The sequence below is a fragment of the Plectropomus leopardus genome, chromosome 4, assembly GCF_026936395.1.
Source record: "Plectropomus leopardus strain MGB_pleo_1.0 chromosome 4, ASM2693639v1, whole genome shotgun sequence".
Classification (NCBI taxonomy): Eukaryota; Metazoa; Chordata; class Actinopteri; order Perciformes; family Serranidae; genus Plectropomus; species Plectropomus leopardus.
Genome location: NC_142179.1, coordinates 35,543,200 through 35,560,726, shown reverse-complemented (window position 1 = coordinate 35,560,726; position 17,527 = coordinate 35,543,200). Strand labels below are relative to the sequence as shown.

General features: G+C 36.3%; 1 protein-coding gene across 2 annotated transcripts in view; it reads right to left on the bottom strand.

The window, feature by feature from the left end:
- Positions 1-17,527, bottom strand: part of dpp7 (dipeptidyl-peptidase 7) — a 20,888-nt gene extending 3,361 nt beyond the window's left edge. For both annotated transcript variants that reach the window (XM_088077189.1, XM_088077190.1), the window contains exons 1-12: positions 17,357-17,527; positions 16,045-16,171; positions 15,831-15,970; positions 13,052-13,215; positions 10,865-11,000; positions 9,028-9,109; positions 8,759-8,925; positions 4,373-4,433; positions 2,761-2,879; positions 1,238-1,394; positions 186-250; positions 35-105 (exon numbers count right to left, since the gene is read on the bottom strand). In XM_088077189.1, the coding sequence (XP_087933315.1) occupies positions 35-105; positions 186-250; positions 1,238-1,394; positions 2,761-2,879; positions 4,373-4,433; positions 8,759-8,925; positions 9,028-9,109; positions 10,865-11,000; positions 13,052-13,215; positions 15,831-15,970; positions 16,045-16,171; positions 17,357-17,440 (1,373 nt within the window). In that variant the 5' untranslated portion in view covers positions 17,441-17,527. The remainder of the gene's footprint in view (positions 1-34; positions 106-185; positions 251-1,237; positions 1,395-2,760; positions 2,880-4,372; positions 4,434-8,758; positions 8,926-9,027; positions 9,110-10,864; positions 11,001-13,051; positions 13,216-15,830; positions 15,971-16,044; positions 16,172-17,356) is intronic.

Here is a 17,527-nt window from a genome sequence, read left to right as displayed (position 1 = left end):
GGATGCATCTTTAGGGGCCGGCCGCTTGCTGTACCTCAGATCCAGATGATGGGCTCCTCCAGAAATGTTGACAGCTATCAATGATGAACTCAGTGACTTGCGCACCTAAACAGCACAGACCTGATTAGGCAAGAGCGGTGACTTCACAATTCACTCAAGTGTGCTAACTTAAAATAATCTCTTACCCCTCCATTTGCCCATGGGTCCAGATCTCCATTGGAGAAAATAATGTTGCTGGCTGTGGAGAGAGCTGAACACAAGGGGAGAGCTCATTAGAAAAAAATGGTGCAGATACAGTGGGTGCATTCATAAATTTAATCTGACACTCTACATTCAAATGAGAGAATTGTTATTTGAAGAAACAGAGCGTTCCATCGCTACATGAATTAATGAACAGTGTAGTCCATTAAACATGCACTCTGGGAAGATGGAGCGGCAGAGCGCCGAACAGACAGAGCCAAGAGCAATCTCTCACACTCCCAGAATGTGGTGCTCTGGGTAACTGAACGGTACCACAGACTGTATGTAAAGATGGACACATGACAGCTCCCCCAAAGTGAAGTTATTCAATCTCGATCGCCCCCTGGTGTCTGACTGCAGTACAAGTCCTAAGGCCCGCCCCTCCATGTTAGTGAATGGACACAGGACAAAATAAACACTAAAATTACATGCCAATTTTTTTAAAAAAAAATTTCAAATTAAAGAACCAAGCTAAATTCCAAAATAGAAAATTCCAATTACAAACAGCATTCATGCCACCTGTTCATTACTGCCATGGTACAGGTCATAGTCAGTGTATCTGTCCACCAAGATTCAATTCCAGGACTTCATTTTCTACGACTTTCAACAACTAATCCCAAATGCCTCCATGAGCTAAAACTGTTCTTCACTTGTGTTTTTTTTGTGGGCTCAAAGGTCCACTGCACTTAAAGCTACAGCTGGTGCATTATTACTGAAGATTCTATGTCCACACAGTAGTACATGAGACAGATAATCTATGAGAAAAGTACTCGTCTTTGGCTTCTCCTAGTGCTTCTAATTTAGGGTGTTTTCACACTTGGTCTGTTCCAGCATTCCAGGTGGACTTACATCAACAACTCACCAATTTCTGCACATTTGTGAACACTCCACAGACACTCAGACCCCTCTGAAATGAACTGAACTCGGACCACTTGGGTCCCCACCTCTACTAGATGTAATGATATTTCAGTGCGGTGTGTCAGTATGAAATGCTCACCATCTCCCCAGAACTGGGTTTTGAGCCAGTCTGGTCGTGGAACCACAGCCCAGCGTTTGGAGCAGTAAAGCTCGCGGTCTCTCTCGGTGAAGGCCATGGGAGGAAACATGTCCGTCACATTGTTGCTCTCATAGCACAGATTGATCTCTGTGCATGCCTGCAACCACAATAGAAGCAGGGGAGTGTTAGAAATATCCCATACATCTTCAAATTATTAACGAAACTGTCCATCAAAAATAAAAAGTCAAAATAATCTGTATATTAACATTATTACAAAAACAGACACTTAATATACATACCACAACTCAGAGTGTATTGTCTACTCTAATGGAGAATTGTAAATGATACGTCGACTTTAGTTCAACTTCTGTTACAAATGTTTCATCTCAAACATCAAGTTACAAGGAAACTAGTTCCTATATGGATATTGGAGGTTTTTTGTTTCCTATTTAAAAGGGAGACTTAAAGCGGATGAGATGTGATTAAGGCTCATTCAGCAACGGTTTTTCAACACCATGGCCCTTTCTGCTGACACACGACTTTTCTTCGATGGAGTGGCACTTTCAGCATCAGGAAAAATTGTGTGGGGCTTGGACTCAATGCAGCGGACCGCGAAAGGGTCCACACTGATGGCATACGGCAACAAACCCGTCAGACCGGAGGGGAGAAACGCAACTGAAAGTGCTGGACGAAAAGAGGGAGAAGAGTCGGTATCATGGTGAGGCTCGCCTGACTCTGAGCAGGAAGTGGATGAGGTGTGATTTTGGCTCACACAGCAACGGGAGATCTTGGACTGCTCTGCACACATCTTCACAGAGTCATGATTAACACCTGACATCCCGGATCAAGCTGCTGCACGGGATGGACTGACCTTGTGGGGGCCATTTGGACAAGGGACTCTAATGCAAGTTCAACAAATGCACTGCAGGAACTGAACGATGCCGTCAGCAGCAACTCGGCCCTCAACTTCAAAGACGCAGCAGGATCAAGGATAACTGTAATTTTGTTTTTTAAACTTTGTTTAAAAAATGACCAATAAATCTACCTTCTAAGGTGGTTCTCAAATTTGACATATGTGGCCTGATATTTGACACCATGAGCAGTGTGTGTGGAAAATGTTCAGTTTGAACTAAGACTAAATGCAGCCTGCTATCTATAGATATAGGTGGGGCAATATTTATTTTATCACAACCCAGTGCATCCATCCCTGCACCAAGTACATCTGTAATCACTCCTAACTATAACGAGTTGACTGAAACCAACTTGAAATGTTTCTATACCAACTTGCTCACCTGTCATCCAAGAGCCTTCTCCAGGTCTAACAGTTAGAACTGACGAAGAGTCTTGGATGAGAGGTGAAACGTCTTCGAAAAATTCAAGCAAGTCCCGTTGCTTACGATATAGCGCCTAGAATTACCATGACCCGGATGACTGAGAATCTTCAGCAACCTTCTGCACCGGCATTTTGATCAGATTACAAAAGACTGTTCACTGTGCTGTTCGTAGTTGGTGGTTGGGGGTACCTGATAGTCCCAGGCCATACTGTCGAAGCCCAGTCCACAGCCAGTAGGGTCAGCACACTCCAAATACAGACTGTACAGGTCAAAACAGGTCAGCATCTGCGTAGCGTTGTACACAATCCCTGCAGGAGGAGATGTGTACCATCAAACCACTGACAGCAGTCACACACCTCAGTGGAGGTTATTAAAATGTCTTGACATAGAGGTTTTCATATGACTTTTGGCTGTGATGGAGATCCAGGTAGATACTTTAAAATATCAAGTTTAAAAAGCTAAATAAAATACTTTTATTCTAGTCACTTCCATTATGAGCTTATTTCTTTTTAGGGGTCAGAGAGATTCTGGATTCCTTCCCAAAAAGAACTCTGATCTCGAGCTAGACGACACACAGACTGACACAGCAACTAATATTAAAATAATTCCCAGTCAGACGGGAAGAGCACAGGCAGAGCACACCAGCTTCCCACAGTTAAAAAACAAACCAGCATGTACAAAGTTCTGGCTGTGAGGACATATTTTTTAGAACTATTGTTAGTGACTCAGAGCAGAAGCATTTGCAGGTGCGTTTATTGCTAAATGGGCAATATGGAGCTGACTGCTACCCTCTAGTGTCTGCTGACAGGAAGTACACCTGATGGCCAACTGAGGAGCTTACATCCAAACTCTACCCTCACATATAAAACAATCCAGTCTGAAACAGTGACAGGATTTTCAATTAATGAATGACCTTACTTTGAACCAAAATTAAAACATATATTACAAAAACATTGTGTCCAAAAGGGAGTAGGTAGAAGAAAAATGTATATATCCCTTTCCCTTTATCGCTTTTTTTTCCATTTAACTCGTATATCATTCCAACAAATACCCAAATTTATTTACAACTAGTGTACAAACATCCATCCCCAGTATACTTACCACCCAGTTAAGTAAATATTTATCCCAGGTTTATTTACAATCAAAATAACCCCAAGTGTTACAGAATACATAGAAACTCCCCTAACACAACATTTCCTCATCCATATAACTGCCAAAAATATATTTTTAATATAGTTTTTTTAAAAACTGATTTCTAGTCATGCTGTTTCAACCCATCACCAAACCCATATCATAAGTCCACCCCAAACACTGATATAGAAAGACTTTTTAGTTGTGCGAACACACTGTTTTTAAAAATTAAAATCTCTTCTTACATTATATCCCCACTCCTTGTCACAAAACTGAATTATTTCTTGCTCTAAACATGAATATTGTAGTTTTAAATTCCAACAGATGAATTATGAAATTATTAATTAAAATTATGAAAATCAATGCATCAAAACAGTGTGTTCGTGTTCTCCCGATATCCCAAATCTGTCATCCTGATTGATTTAAAAAATAAAAATAAAAATAAATAATTAAGTATGCATATTGGTTGGAAGTTGCTTTTGTAAGTGCTACCCCAAACTTCCACACAGTGATTAAGAGACGGTAGTACAAGTGAGGAATACAGAATGTGCAGTGATTTGTCTTTTTTTCCCCAGAATAGCAGCACTCTTTTCCAGTTTTGTTCTTACATATTACATTTTAGGTTCAGTTATCCATCAGGGACATGAATGGTTAATAGGTAATAGTTTACCTGCAGTGTCCCTGAGGTTAGTGAGCAGGTCAGGTCCGCTCAGCATGGTCTCACAGGCCACCTGAAAATAAAGTAGCACCTTCAGTCTACTTGGAAAACATCTCATCATTTCTTATGCATTTCACTCTTCACATCTGCTCATGCTTATTTAAAATCATATTAAAATGTTTTTCAAAGTTTCTATTTGCATCCTATTACTTCTCGTTGAACAGACAGGATCATTATGCGTTCCAGTCACAAGGACCTGTTGTCCCGCCCTGATTATCAACATAATAATAACTGTGAATACTGACCGATACTTGATTTGTATTCTTCCACAATGTTTTCTTAAATTTGTATTATATAGGCAAAATTGATAAAACAAGAAAACACACATCAACTCCTACATCTGTCCCATACAAAAAGGAGAAGGCCGGGAAAAACCTCTTATTGGAATGTATAAAATCATAAAATTTAGGTTTTTGAAGACAGTTATGACATCAATATTTGAGCATCTGAAAAATAAAATAACAGACAATGATATATCAGTGGATATTATTTGTTAAACCTACATAGTCCTTTATCTTTGGTTATTAATTCAACTCAACTGCTATATGTCACTTTTTATCATGTTTTTCCGACATCCTACACTGTGACATTATTTATGAAATTTTTTGACATATTGCACGAGATTTTTTCCGTTATATTTTTCCAACATACTGTACTATAAAATTTTTTTATGATGTTTTTGATATACTGTAATAGACATTTTTTCAACATACCATACTATGACATTTTTTGTGACCTTTTAGTCACATACTTCACATGACATTTATATTGGCGTTTTTTTGTTATACTATGCTATGACATTTTTTGACATACTATATACTATGACATTTTTTTCATAATCTTTTTTCAACATACTGTACTGTGACATTTTTCCATATTCTTTTATAATGTACTATACTGACATTTTTTGTCTTATTTTTTGACATACTATGCCAAGATTCTTTTCATATCCTTTTTTGACATACTGTACTATGCCATTTTTAATTAGGTTTTTTCAACAAACTATACTATGATATTTCTATTTTACTGATATACTGTACTACAACATTTATTGACGTTTTTTTGACATACCATACTATTACATTTATTTTGTTACGTTTTTTCAAAATACTATACTTGGACATTTTTGTCAATCTTTCTGACATTTTATACGGCATTTTTTCCAAGACTAAAAATTTTCAAAATAATTTTTTATGTTATTTCATCATACATATCTTTTTCGACATACTATACTTTGGCATATTCTATGATGTTTTAATGGAAAAACGATACTATAACATTTTTTTTTTTTTTTTATCAACATACTATGTTTGTTTTGACAAACTACATGTTTTAACATGCTATACTATGACCTTTTTCATGATTTCCAACACACTATATTATGAGATTTTTTAATGTCTTTTTTGGAAATACTGTGATGACACATTCATGTTTTTTTTAAATTCCATACTATGACAGTTTTAGACATACTATACTATGAATTTTCTTTTTTGACATTTTGGCAAATATTTTTATTTTTGACATACTATACTATGAAATTTTCATTTTTTTCCATTACCTTCTTCAAAAATACTACATCATGACATTTATGTTGTATTTTGACATAGTATACTATGACATCTCTTTCATAACCTTTTTACCCACATACCATACTATGACATTTTTTCTGAGGTTTTATTCACATGCTACACAATAAAATTTTCTGTTTTATTTACATGCTATACTATGATATTAATTATGAACTTCTTTTCAAAATACTATAATATATATTTTAATTTTTTTCTTTACATACTACACTATGATGTTTTTTATGATGTTTTTTTTTACATGCTTTACTATATTTTTTGAAATATTATAATATGACATTATTGATGACAATTTTTTGACAAACTATGCAAGGATATTTTCTATGATGTGTTATTGACATACTATACTATGCAGTTATCATGATGTTACTATGACATTTTTTTTGACATTCTTTTCCACATACTAGTAGTTTCCAACATACTGTAGTAAAACATTGCTATTTCGGGCAACATACTATACTATGACTTTTTTAAACTACTTTGGGTGACATACTATAGTATGATTTTTGATTCCATTTTGGACGACATACTATACAATGACTTTAATTATGCCATTTTGGACGACAGACACTAGTATTTCTTTTTTATGCAATTTTATTTCGCAATTCATGCTTTTGCAATTTTATGCCATTTTGGAAGGCATACTATAGTATTACTTTTTTGATGCCATTTTACTGTACATACTGTACTATGACTCCTGCGTGCTATTTTTGATGACACACAGTATTATGGCTTTATAATGCAGTTTCAGACAACATTTTTTTTGACATTTTTTGACATAATACAGTATGACACTTTTTATGGTGTTATATTTGATATACTATACAATGGAAGTCCCTAATGGCATTTTTTTGACAAACTATACTGACTATACTGATATTGGATGTCATACTACCGTGTGATCTTTTTTATGCCCTTTTGGACGACATACTATAGTATGAATTTTTTAGGCCATTTTGGAAGCCATACTATAGTACAACTTTTTTATGCCATTTTAACATTTCGACTTTTTAATGCCATCTTGGACGATTATTTTTGTGGTATTTTCATGCCATTTTGGAAGACATACTATACTTTGACTTTCTTATTGTATTTTGGATTTTTTTTAGGCCCTATGACCCAATATATATGAATTTTTAATACCATTTTGAACGACATAACATGATTTTTTAATGGCATTTTGAAAGACATAGTATAGTATGACATTTGTATGGTATTTTGGATGCAATACTATAGTATGACTCTTTTTTTCATTACATTTTGGACGTCATACTATATTTAACTGTTTTATGCCATTTTAGACAACATATTATACCTTGACTTTTTATGCGACATAATATACTATACTATTTTGAATGCATTTTAGATGACATTATTGTATGACGTTTTTATGCTACTTTGTATTACATAGTATATGATGGTTTGCTCTACTCTGATATTTTTTTCTTTTTTTCTACAAACTATACAGTGACTTTTTTTATTTTTGTTTGACATAGTGTCTCGTGACAAATTTTAAGACGCAGTTATGACATTTTTACGATATTTTTTCAACATACTATATAACTTTCAATATTGTTTACTATGATATTTTTGTACGTTTTTTCTACATACTATACTATGACACTTTTTAGGATATTTTTTCTCCAAAACATTCTATGACATCTTTTATGATTTTATTTTGATGTAATACACTGTATTTTTAGTGATGTAGATATACTACAATGTCCCTTGAATGACACCCCCCCCATTCTTGTGACATACTAAACTATGACAATTTTAATGAGGTTTTTTTCAACACACTTTACTTTGACACTTTCTGACTTTTTCAACATACTATACTATGACACTTTTTACTATGTTTTTTCAGACATACTATACAACGACATTTTATTGATAATTTTTTTTGATATACTATGATATGACATTTTTTTTACATTCTTTTCAACATATTATACAATGATACTTCATGATGTTTTTTCGACATATGACACTTTTTATGACGTTTTTTTCCACATGCGATACTATGGCGCTATTTATGCCTTTTTTTGACATACTAAAATATGACATTTTTTTGACATACTAGACAATGACACTTAAATGATGTTTTTTCGACACATGATACTATGACAGTTTTCATGATTTTTCAACATACTATACTATGACACATTTGTATGTTTTCTTCTTCAAAATATTCTGACATTTTTTCATGTTTTTTCAACACACTATACTATGACATTTTTCAGTTATGTTTAGTTTGATATACATCACTACTTTTTACACACTTTTTATGAGGTTTTTTTAACACTCTATACTATCACATTTTAATTTTTCATCCTTTTTCCAAAGCACTATACTATGACACTTTTTATACTGTATGTAAGTACGATACTGTTTACGACATTTTCTCTATGTATTATACAATGTTTTGTTATGATGATTTTTTTCAACATTAAACTATGATACTGTTTATGGTGTTATTTTGGACATTTTTATGATGTTAGTTCAACATACAAAACTATGACTATTTTTATGATTCTTTTTGTACATAAAAAATGACATTTTTTGAGAGTTTTTTGACATAATATATACATATACACACCTTATGTATATATATATATATATGTATATATATATATATATGTATATATATATATATATATATATATATATATATATATATAGACAAACACACACACGTTTTCCCATGCTGTTAACTCATATGTAGCTCTTTAGAGTACAGATGTGCAGTTACCTTGACGGGTTTGGCGGGCATGTTGCCCATGAAGTGTGTGCTGTATGGGTAATCCAGCATGGCCATCAGAGTGAATGCGTTTCTCAGCAGGCCGTTGAGCTGGTGGATGTCCTGAGGAGATGACGGAGGCTTGCACAGAGAGAACTCTGACTGGATGCGACTGTAATCTGGCAACATCAATAGCAGAGTTGTGTGGACTCATCATAATCATAGAAGTAGTTTTGCGTTTTAAAATGAAAAGGTATTAGCGTGGATGTGGTCAGATTTACCTTGCTGTTCGGCTAATTCTTTCAACTGGTGGAACGCTCCTCTCACAGCTTCTCTGCATTCAGGGGCAACACTCTCAAAATCCTTTGAAAAAAAATAACAAAGGTCATTATCCACCTAGCACATCTGTGTAAACATATTTACTAAAGTGTTTCAAAAATAGGACTAAAAATTTTAAGGCAAACATGGAAAAAAAAACTCTGCTTCTGTGGAACTTCCTGTTTTATGTATAGGTGGAATAAAGGGAAAGTTTGGATTTTAAGTGGGGTTATACCAGGTGCATATCCATAGACAGTTTGTTGCATAGAGATGTCGGTCAGCACACCGCCACTTTGGAGAAGCAGGCAGAGGAGTCTGACACAGGAGTTAAGGAGTGTACTGCTCTTAATGGGTCAGAGACAAAAAATATTTTTGCCACCTACAAAAGCGCCACCTAAATATGTCAATATTTGGGGCATCGGTGGCTGAGTGGATAAAGCAGGCACCTTGCTGCAGCAGCCTCAGGTTCGTTGCCCGCTCAAGGCCCTTTGCTGCATGTTGTCCCCACTCTCTCTCCCCCTTTCACGCTATTGATCTGTCCTATCTAATAAAGGCTAAAATGCCAAAAAAATCTTAAAAAGAAATATTTCTTTCTAATATTTCTTTCCTTTGGTTTCACCTGAGCAAGCACTGCTATTTCTAAAATGTCCTCAAAAGGTGACAAGTTGGGTAAAAAAATAAGATGCTAATGTCAGCCTTACACTGGAAGCCATCACTACATTGCTTGAGCAGTACCGCGAGGCGTTGGAAATCAAAACATCATTCAGCCTGCTCGACACAAAACTCAACCAAAAGCAGCTCACAGTGGACGACCATGGCCAACGTGTCTGATCCCTTGAACTCTCTTCAGAGGACCTCAGTCAGCGAGCTGTGGACCTTAAGAGCATTGCACTACTCTCCATGACAAAAATGCTAGCCTAAAGTAGCTAAAGTTAACAAGTTATCCTGGGTCTACCTGGAATTCACCGAAAGCGGCCATCCAGAAATTTTCCTCAAAGCTGTTGCATGAAGCGTTTGGGAACGAGAAACTTCCATCTCTACCAGAAATCAACAGGGCCCATCGCTCTCTTACATCCAAACACACCCCCGGACAGCGACCACAGCCAGTCATTCTCCACCTGCGCCGGCATCAGAGAGTATTTTCACTGCTTTACATCTCATTGAAAGCCCCTTTCAACAGGAAAGCTGTTAACAGCTTCAGTCCTCTGTCTGTGCTCTCATCAACACCAACAGCAGAAAAAAGTAATTTTAGGTCACTGAACGCAGGAGTTGCTGATCTCCTGCTGATTCAATCAGTTCGTTAGTTTGTGTTATTTTGTGACTTTGGTGAATCTAAATCTTTTCAGAGCCAAAGTCACACAATAAAAATCTAACTGACTGACTGAGGCAGGAGTTGACCAGCAGCTCCTGTATTCAGTGATGTTAAATCCTTGTTTTTCTCTATAGAGTGTGGCTTTGATCAGAGCAATATAACAGCTTCATTGTCCCGTTGGAAAATCACTGTCTGACAGTAAGGTATAGCTGTGAAAAAACTCTCATAAACTTTAATTGTTTTTTTCAGAGGGACTTTTGTTAGGAGGCTAAAATACATTGTTGTTGACCCCCATCTAAAGCAGTTTGTTGCTTAGCTTCATGTCGGATTCCTGCCTGTTTCTCTAAACTGGGGGCGTGCTGATGGACATCTAATGAAATACACTGACTATGGATAAGTACCACACACAACCCCTCTTTAAAAAATCTGGACTATCCCTTTATGGCCACTTATCTGTGATTGACAAAGAGGAGCATCAATGCACTTACAGCGGTAACGTCTCTAAAAAACTGCCTCGAGTCTCCCAGCCCAGCAGTGGACAGTATGGGCGCACTGGCAGCCAGAGCTCCAGCCACAATGTTTGGAAACTTGATTCTCATGTAGACGGACAGCATTCCACCGTAACTGCAGGAGGACACAGTCCAGCACCAAACAAGAGGAAAGAAATAACACTGAATAATCAATGTCTTTCACTTTAGAACATATTTTAAGCTGTGCCTGGGTTAAGATGATTAGTAATTGGTAAATGAACTGTACTTGTATTGCACTTTTCTAGTCTTATTGACCACTCAAAACGCTTTAACACTACATGTCACATTCACCCATTCACACACACATTCACACACTGGTGACCGAGGCTACCGTACAAGGTGCCACCCGCTACTCAGTAATCATTCACACACACGAACACTCCGATGACATAGCATCGGTAGCAATTCAGGATTCAGTATCTTGCCCAAGGATACTTCGACATATTGCCTGGAGGAGCCGAGGATCAAACCGCTGACTTTCCGATTAGAGGACAACCCACTCTACCTCTAAAGCACAGCCGCCCCAAATGAACTGAGTAATAACTATGTTCTGATATCTGAAAGAAAAAGGAAACTTGTCATTGATCCGTATCATACTAAAAGAACAAAAAAGGATCAGATCACACTCTGAAAGCCGACACTGCTGCTCACACAGTTCTGGCATCTGATTTCCAACCACAATTTAACCTGGATGGATTGTGAAAATAGAGTATATTGAGATGTTCAGAACAGCTGCAATGTCAAGATTGGCTTTAAAAAAAAAAAAACATCATGTGACCTGTTACACTAAGTGTGTAAAATTTAGAGCTGAAATGATTGGTTAGCCAAACAAATAGACAGATTGACAGATTATTGTTGATTGTGAAAGTGCTTTTTTGTGTGTGTGTGCGTGTGTGTGTGTGTAAATAACAAATGCCAAAACACTGCTTCTTAATTAATTGCCGTTCTCGTAGAAACTATTGGTAGATAATAATCACCTGCACAAGAAGCAATGGGCAGTCTCTGTTAAGCATGGTCAAATAAGATCTACCACATGGGATCCTAAAGAAGGTTACAGAAGGAAGTGTACATCTATTCATGGACAAGAGGCTCGTGCTCATGACAGCACGAGATGCAAACATCTCTGCAGCTGATATTTCCAACACATCTCTCACACACACACACACAATATAGACTGATAAACAGTACAACAATTAAGAGGAAAAATCATTTTTTCCCTTTAAAAAAAACTAAAGAAAAGTATAATGCAATAAAAAAGTCAAACGGCTGAATCAACACTTCTCTAAAACAGTTTCTACAGAAACTGAACAGTAGAACCTTCATAAAGGAGGATTTATTGAAGATCTGTTAGATTGGATGCACTGGTTTTAGCTGCAGCAGGTGTATCTAATTAACTAGACGCAAAGTGTATAATGCTAAAGAGATTATAGCCTCTGGTCCTGCTTGTGCATCTTATACTTAAACTTCATTTGTGTTTCATAGCCAAAAGAGAATCAACAAAAAGTGTTACATTGCTTAACTCTTTGAAACCTGGACTGACATCCCTTTTCTTGTGCAGCATTCATACGCCTATCACAAGCATTTAAACCTGAGCAAATTGGTTTGATTTCTTTGAAAAACATGGAAATTTGATAATGTGCATCTTGACAAGAAATGACCCCCAGAAAAGAAAGTGTGTGTGAGTGTGTGTCAGTATATATATATATATATATATATAAATAAATATAATACACACACACACACACACACACACACACACACACAGACATATATATATATATATTAAAATATCTTACATGTCTTGCTAATTTTGAGTCATTTTGTTGCAACGTTGCTGATTGCCATCTACTTATATTCTTGAACGAAATCGGGCCAATTTGCTTCGATTTCAAAGGGTTAATACATTTTGCTGTTGTTTGTGCATAAAAATTCAATGGTGTGGGAGATTTGAAACCTGGTCACTAAATACAACTCCAGTAAGCGTATCACATACTGAATTTACATAGACAGAAAACACGCTCAAGCTTGAAGCAAACCACAAGTGTCAGACAGATCACTTATATAAGACACAAAAACCTCAGGGGAGCTCAACAACAAGTCACACAGGTGGATGTTAGGGAACAGTGTCGTTCAGGTGGAGCTTACCTGCCACCGAACACAATGACAGGACAGTCTGTGGCTGCCAGCTGCTGTTTCAGCTCAGTGATCATGACAGCATAGTCAGCGAGGGCTTGCTCCACTGTCAGCAGGCCGATCTGAGGGATGCTGAAGGAGTCTTCGCCAAACGGCAGAGATTTGCCGTAGTACCTCTGTAAACAGGAAAAGGAGGACAAAAGTCGTCAGGCTTGATAAGAAACTCAAAATAGATACAGGAAGTTTCAAAGCTGCACTGCAGTGCTATATAGTGTAGCATTTATACAGTATATATGGTGAAAGGATCTCAAGCAGCTGTACTAGGGAAGTGATACATAGTGGGCCTTATGCAAGAAATGATGAACAAAAAGATTTCTCTCATTTTTGCTCGTATCCAGGTTTTGTTATTTCACACTGATTTTTGGGATTCACCAATGTTTCCTTATTTTTGCTGTTCTCATAGGTAAGAGAAAATTTTACGAGTGGTTTAGATCACTCGTACCAAGATAAGAGAAAAATATCTCGTAATTGTTGCCCTGCACAAAAAAAAATAAGTTTTATATTTGAGGACATTTTTAAAAAAATACATGAGCATCATTTAATCAAATTTAGATGATGTTTTAGAGCAATTATGACTGGATTATTAAATTTCAGGGCTGAAGAAGAATTACTTAACTAGGTGAATTGATACCAGTTACTGTAATTTCAGTTATATACAGAAGTATTTCAATTCTAATATTGAAAAATTTATATTACTTTTAATATTTCATGGTTCCAGCTCGTCATATATTCTGTACGTATGCAGAGGAACTGCTGCTTTTTCTTTTAATTATTTTGATTTATGAAATGTATCTAAACTTTTTTGCATGAGTACTTTTACTTTTAATACTTCAGTACATTTCCCTGAAATCACATATATTTGGTTTATGTTTATTCAACAGTAGGCCAACATCAGTTTCAAGCCTGCAGAAGTTCTTTCTCTTCTTCCAGCCTTTTTTGGTGTTATTGCACCAGTCTTTGCACACAGCCAGAAACCTGCACTTGATGTTTAGGGGGTGTTATCTATGCTAACAGGTGACTTATGGTCAGTGGAGTTGACTTCTCTTATATTTCCAGAAAATTCAGAGAAAATATAAAAGAAATTAAAGAGAATGTCATTTTGCCTGAGGCCCATCTTTCCACTGTCATCAGTATTATGATACTCTTATTAGAGTACTAAAGCTAGTTTCAGGCTTGTGGCCAAATAAGCTGATAAAGTTCCTGCACCAGGCTTCCCATATATTGTCATAGACAAAATCTTACAGGACCCATAATAAAATGTCCATGCCCATTTAAAATGTATAATATGAAAATTGCTTCATCCAAAAATGCAGTAAAATTTAAAAGTAGAAGTGGGGCATAAAATAGGTATGGAAACCTTTGGGTTTCCCACACTCTCATTTATTTGTGCTGGCCTGCCATGATTAAAACATCTGACACCACACATGAATTCTCTACTTTTAGAGCTGGATGTCATTCAGTTATTCATTGCATCAAGGATGTTTCGGAGCGCAGCAGATTCTCTGTGCACAGACAGAGTAGCAGAAGTTAAACCTAACTGTTCAATCTGCTGGATCTAAGAGTTCATCAGTCCATGGAGGGAGAGATGGAACTCAGGAGCTAATAAAGAAACCTGTACGATGGTACACAAAATGTTACGCCAAAAGCTACAGAAAAGTTACATTAAATTTATATTAATCCCTGGAAGATTACTGTAAAAATTAATTTTATCACACACAGATTGTGGATTTGATGACTTTTATGGTTGTCTGTGACTGTGGGAACTCTGCTTTATGTTTCATTATTAACTTAAACATCTTTTTTAACTTGGGTTAGAAAGACAAAGTATACAACCAAAATTGAAACCAGATCTAAAAGAGGACTTGCAGCATAAGACACCTGCTTAAAAATAAGATTTCGGGAAGATTAATTTAAATCTAGTGAATTTTGATACTCGATATTGTAAAGCCAAGCCAACAATGTGCTAACAAGTATATGTATAAAAACCTATATATTCTGTGTCATAAAGGACTTTCTTAAATGTTAAATGTTGTCAAAAGCATCTGTACAAGACCTTTGTCTTACTCCAAATATGGCAAAATTAATTTAAAACAGCAGCTATCTGATCACAGAATAAGTAAAAATCTAACAGAATATTTGATGTCAGCTTTCAGCTCTTTTGGTCCTCAGTGCGACAGACACACTTACTTTTCCCCTCTAGCACTGCATTCATATCACTCATGTAATTAATGATGAACCAGCCTACAGTTTTTTTTAAAGTAATAATGCTTTATTTTATTTATGCTAGGCCCTTAATAAATCCCCCTTTTCTTGAGCTGCTGTTCAACTACAGAATCATATACTTGTATGTATGTATGTATCAAGCCAATATGCTCAGGTTTCAAAGAGTTATACAGGCTTAAAGACCCCTATTTTAAACTTTAATAAACACAGATTCCCTTAAAGCCCTCAATAATATATTTAGTTTCATAGTTAAACCAGCTGACCAGATTCTGTAATTTGCAGGTAGTGGAAACCAAACCGAAGCAAGAGAAAAAAATAGTCACGGGGAAGTGTGAGTGTTGGAAAATCAGCTGACAGTATGAGTCAAATATTAACCATCCATTCCTCATTTTCACGTGCTCTGCAAATTCTTCTCAGCTGTGACTGTTTGATGAACAAGTGCTGAATCAGACACAATAACAGTGTCTGCATTTGTGCTCTTTCATGATCAATACCAGGGTTTTCTTACATGTTCAGCAAATATGACCAGGGCGCTCTGCTGAGCGGCCAACTCTGTGATGAAACCAGAGTTGAGAGCAAACTCCCAGACGTTTCCCTCATTGCCAGTGTAGAAGAAAATTGGACCGTAGCCTTTCTTCCAGTATTTGTCTAAAAGGAGAATAACACCAATCAATTGATCATATCAGCTTATTGTTACTTTTATAATAGGATATTGTTTTCACCTGTGATCAGGTAACGCTGACTGAATGTCCCGTTCCCCATGCTGTTAAAGTTGAAGTGGTCCAGAGTCTGGCTGAAGTACTTCTCTTTGAACTGGGGTTCGGCCTTAAATCCATGATGTTTTCTTGACTAAAAAGCAAATGAACAAACAAACAAAAAGACTGAATTATTTTGTCATTAATAAAACCATAACTGCATAGGAAACACTTTAAGGACTGTACATTATGTATCAAATTAGGGGTGCCTGGGGTGTGACTTCAATTTTTTTTTTCTTTTAATATCAAGATCCTCTCTGGAGCTACTCACATTTGGGATGCACCATATTGGATTTTTTGCCACTATCCGATACGTTGATATGTAACAACTCATTTGGCCGATAACTGATACATATTTTTATACATCAGGTCTCTTCTTAGGGGGAATTAACATATCAATTATGCAATAATTATCATATTATGCATTCTCTTATGATGATGGCCAACCAGCAGATAGAGACATAAAATATGACACTTTTGAATTTATGCAAGATTCATTCATTATACAAAATAAGAAAAATATTCCAACTTTGGCTTGTCAGTTAAAATAATTATAATTCAAATATGGGTTTGTCATATTGGCAGATAGTGATATTTCATTTTAAAGCCAATAATGACAGATACTGTTGACATGCTGATATTATTATGCATCTCTACCAAATATTTTATCTTTACCTATTTTATTTCTGGCTGTGAAAAATTGTGTGTGATTTTGAAGATTTTTTTTCCTAAATAAAACATGCTTATGGGTTTAGGGATTCTGAAGGTATGTAAAATAAATACAAAATGCCACCATTTAAGGTTGAAAGTCCCTAATCAAAACGCATACCTGCCTCCCCAGTGCCCAAGAAATTATTTGAAGTGCCTCCCCCATTTTGCATTACGCCTGCCCTTCTCATAAATAACGAACAGTCCTTTACACGCAAGGGAAATTTAACTGGAGTTTCATTTGACATTGCTGTTTTCAACTGTGTTCCTTGTAAAGTTTAAGGGAAGTTTCAAAAGTCATGTAAAAGTATTTAAAGACCTGAGTTTAAAACTGACTTTACACTTGGACTCGGCTTACGCTTAAACTAACACACCATTTAACACAATTATACTCACTCAAATAAACGCAAAATGTAAAAAGAAAATTGACCGAATAAATCCAAACTGCTACTTTGTTTGGAACTTGGAAGCCGAGTGAATGAACCTAAGTGTGAGCACGAGACTGTGGCGTTTCTCCAAAGCGGGACTGAGGTTTCACGGCAAAAACAAAGACTGAAAAGTGAAACGTTACCTGAGTATAAGTGTACGGCAGGCCGAACACCTCCATGCCAAACAGCGTTACTGTCAACGTGAAAAAAGCTAACATTTTACTCATATTTCAGGGATTTCGGCGCTAAACAACTGCTACCGTACAGCCGCTCAGTTACTCAGTTAAACTTCTACCGCGCCTGCGCATGTCGCA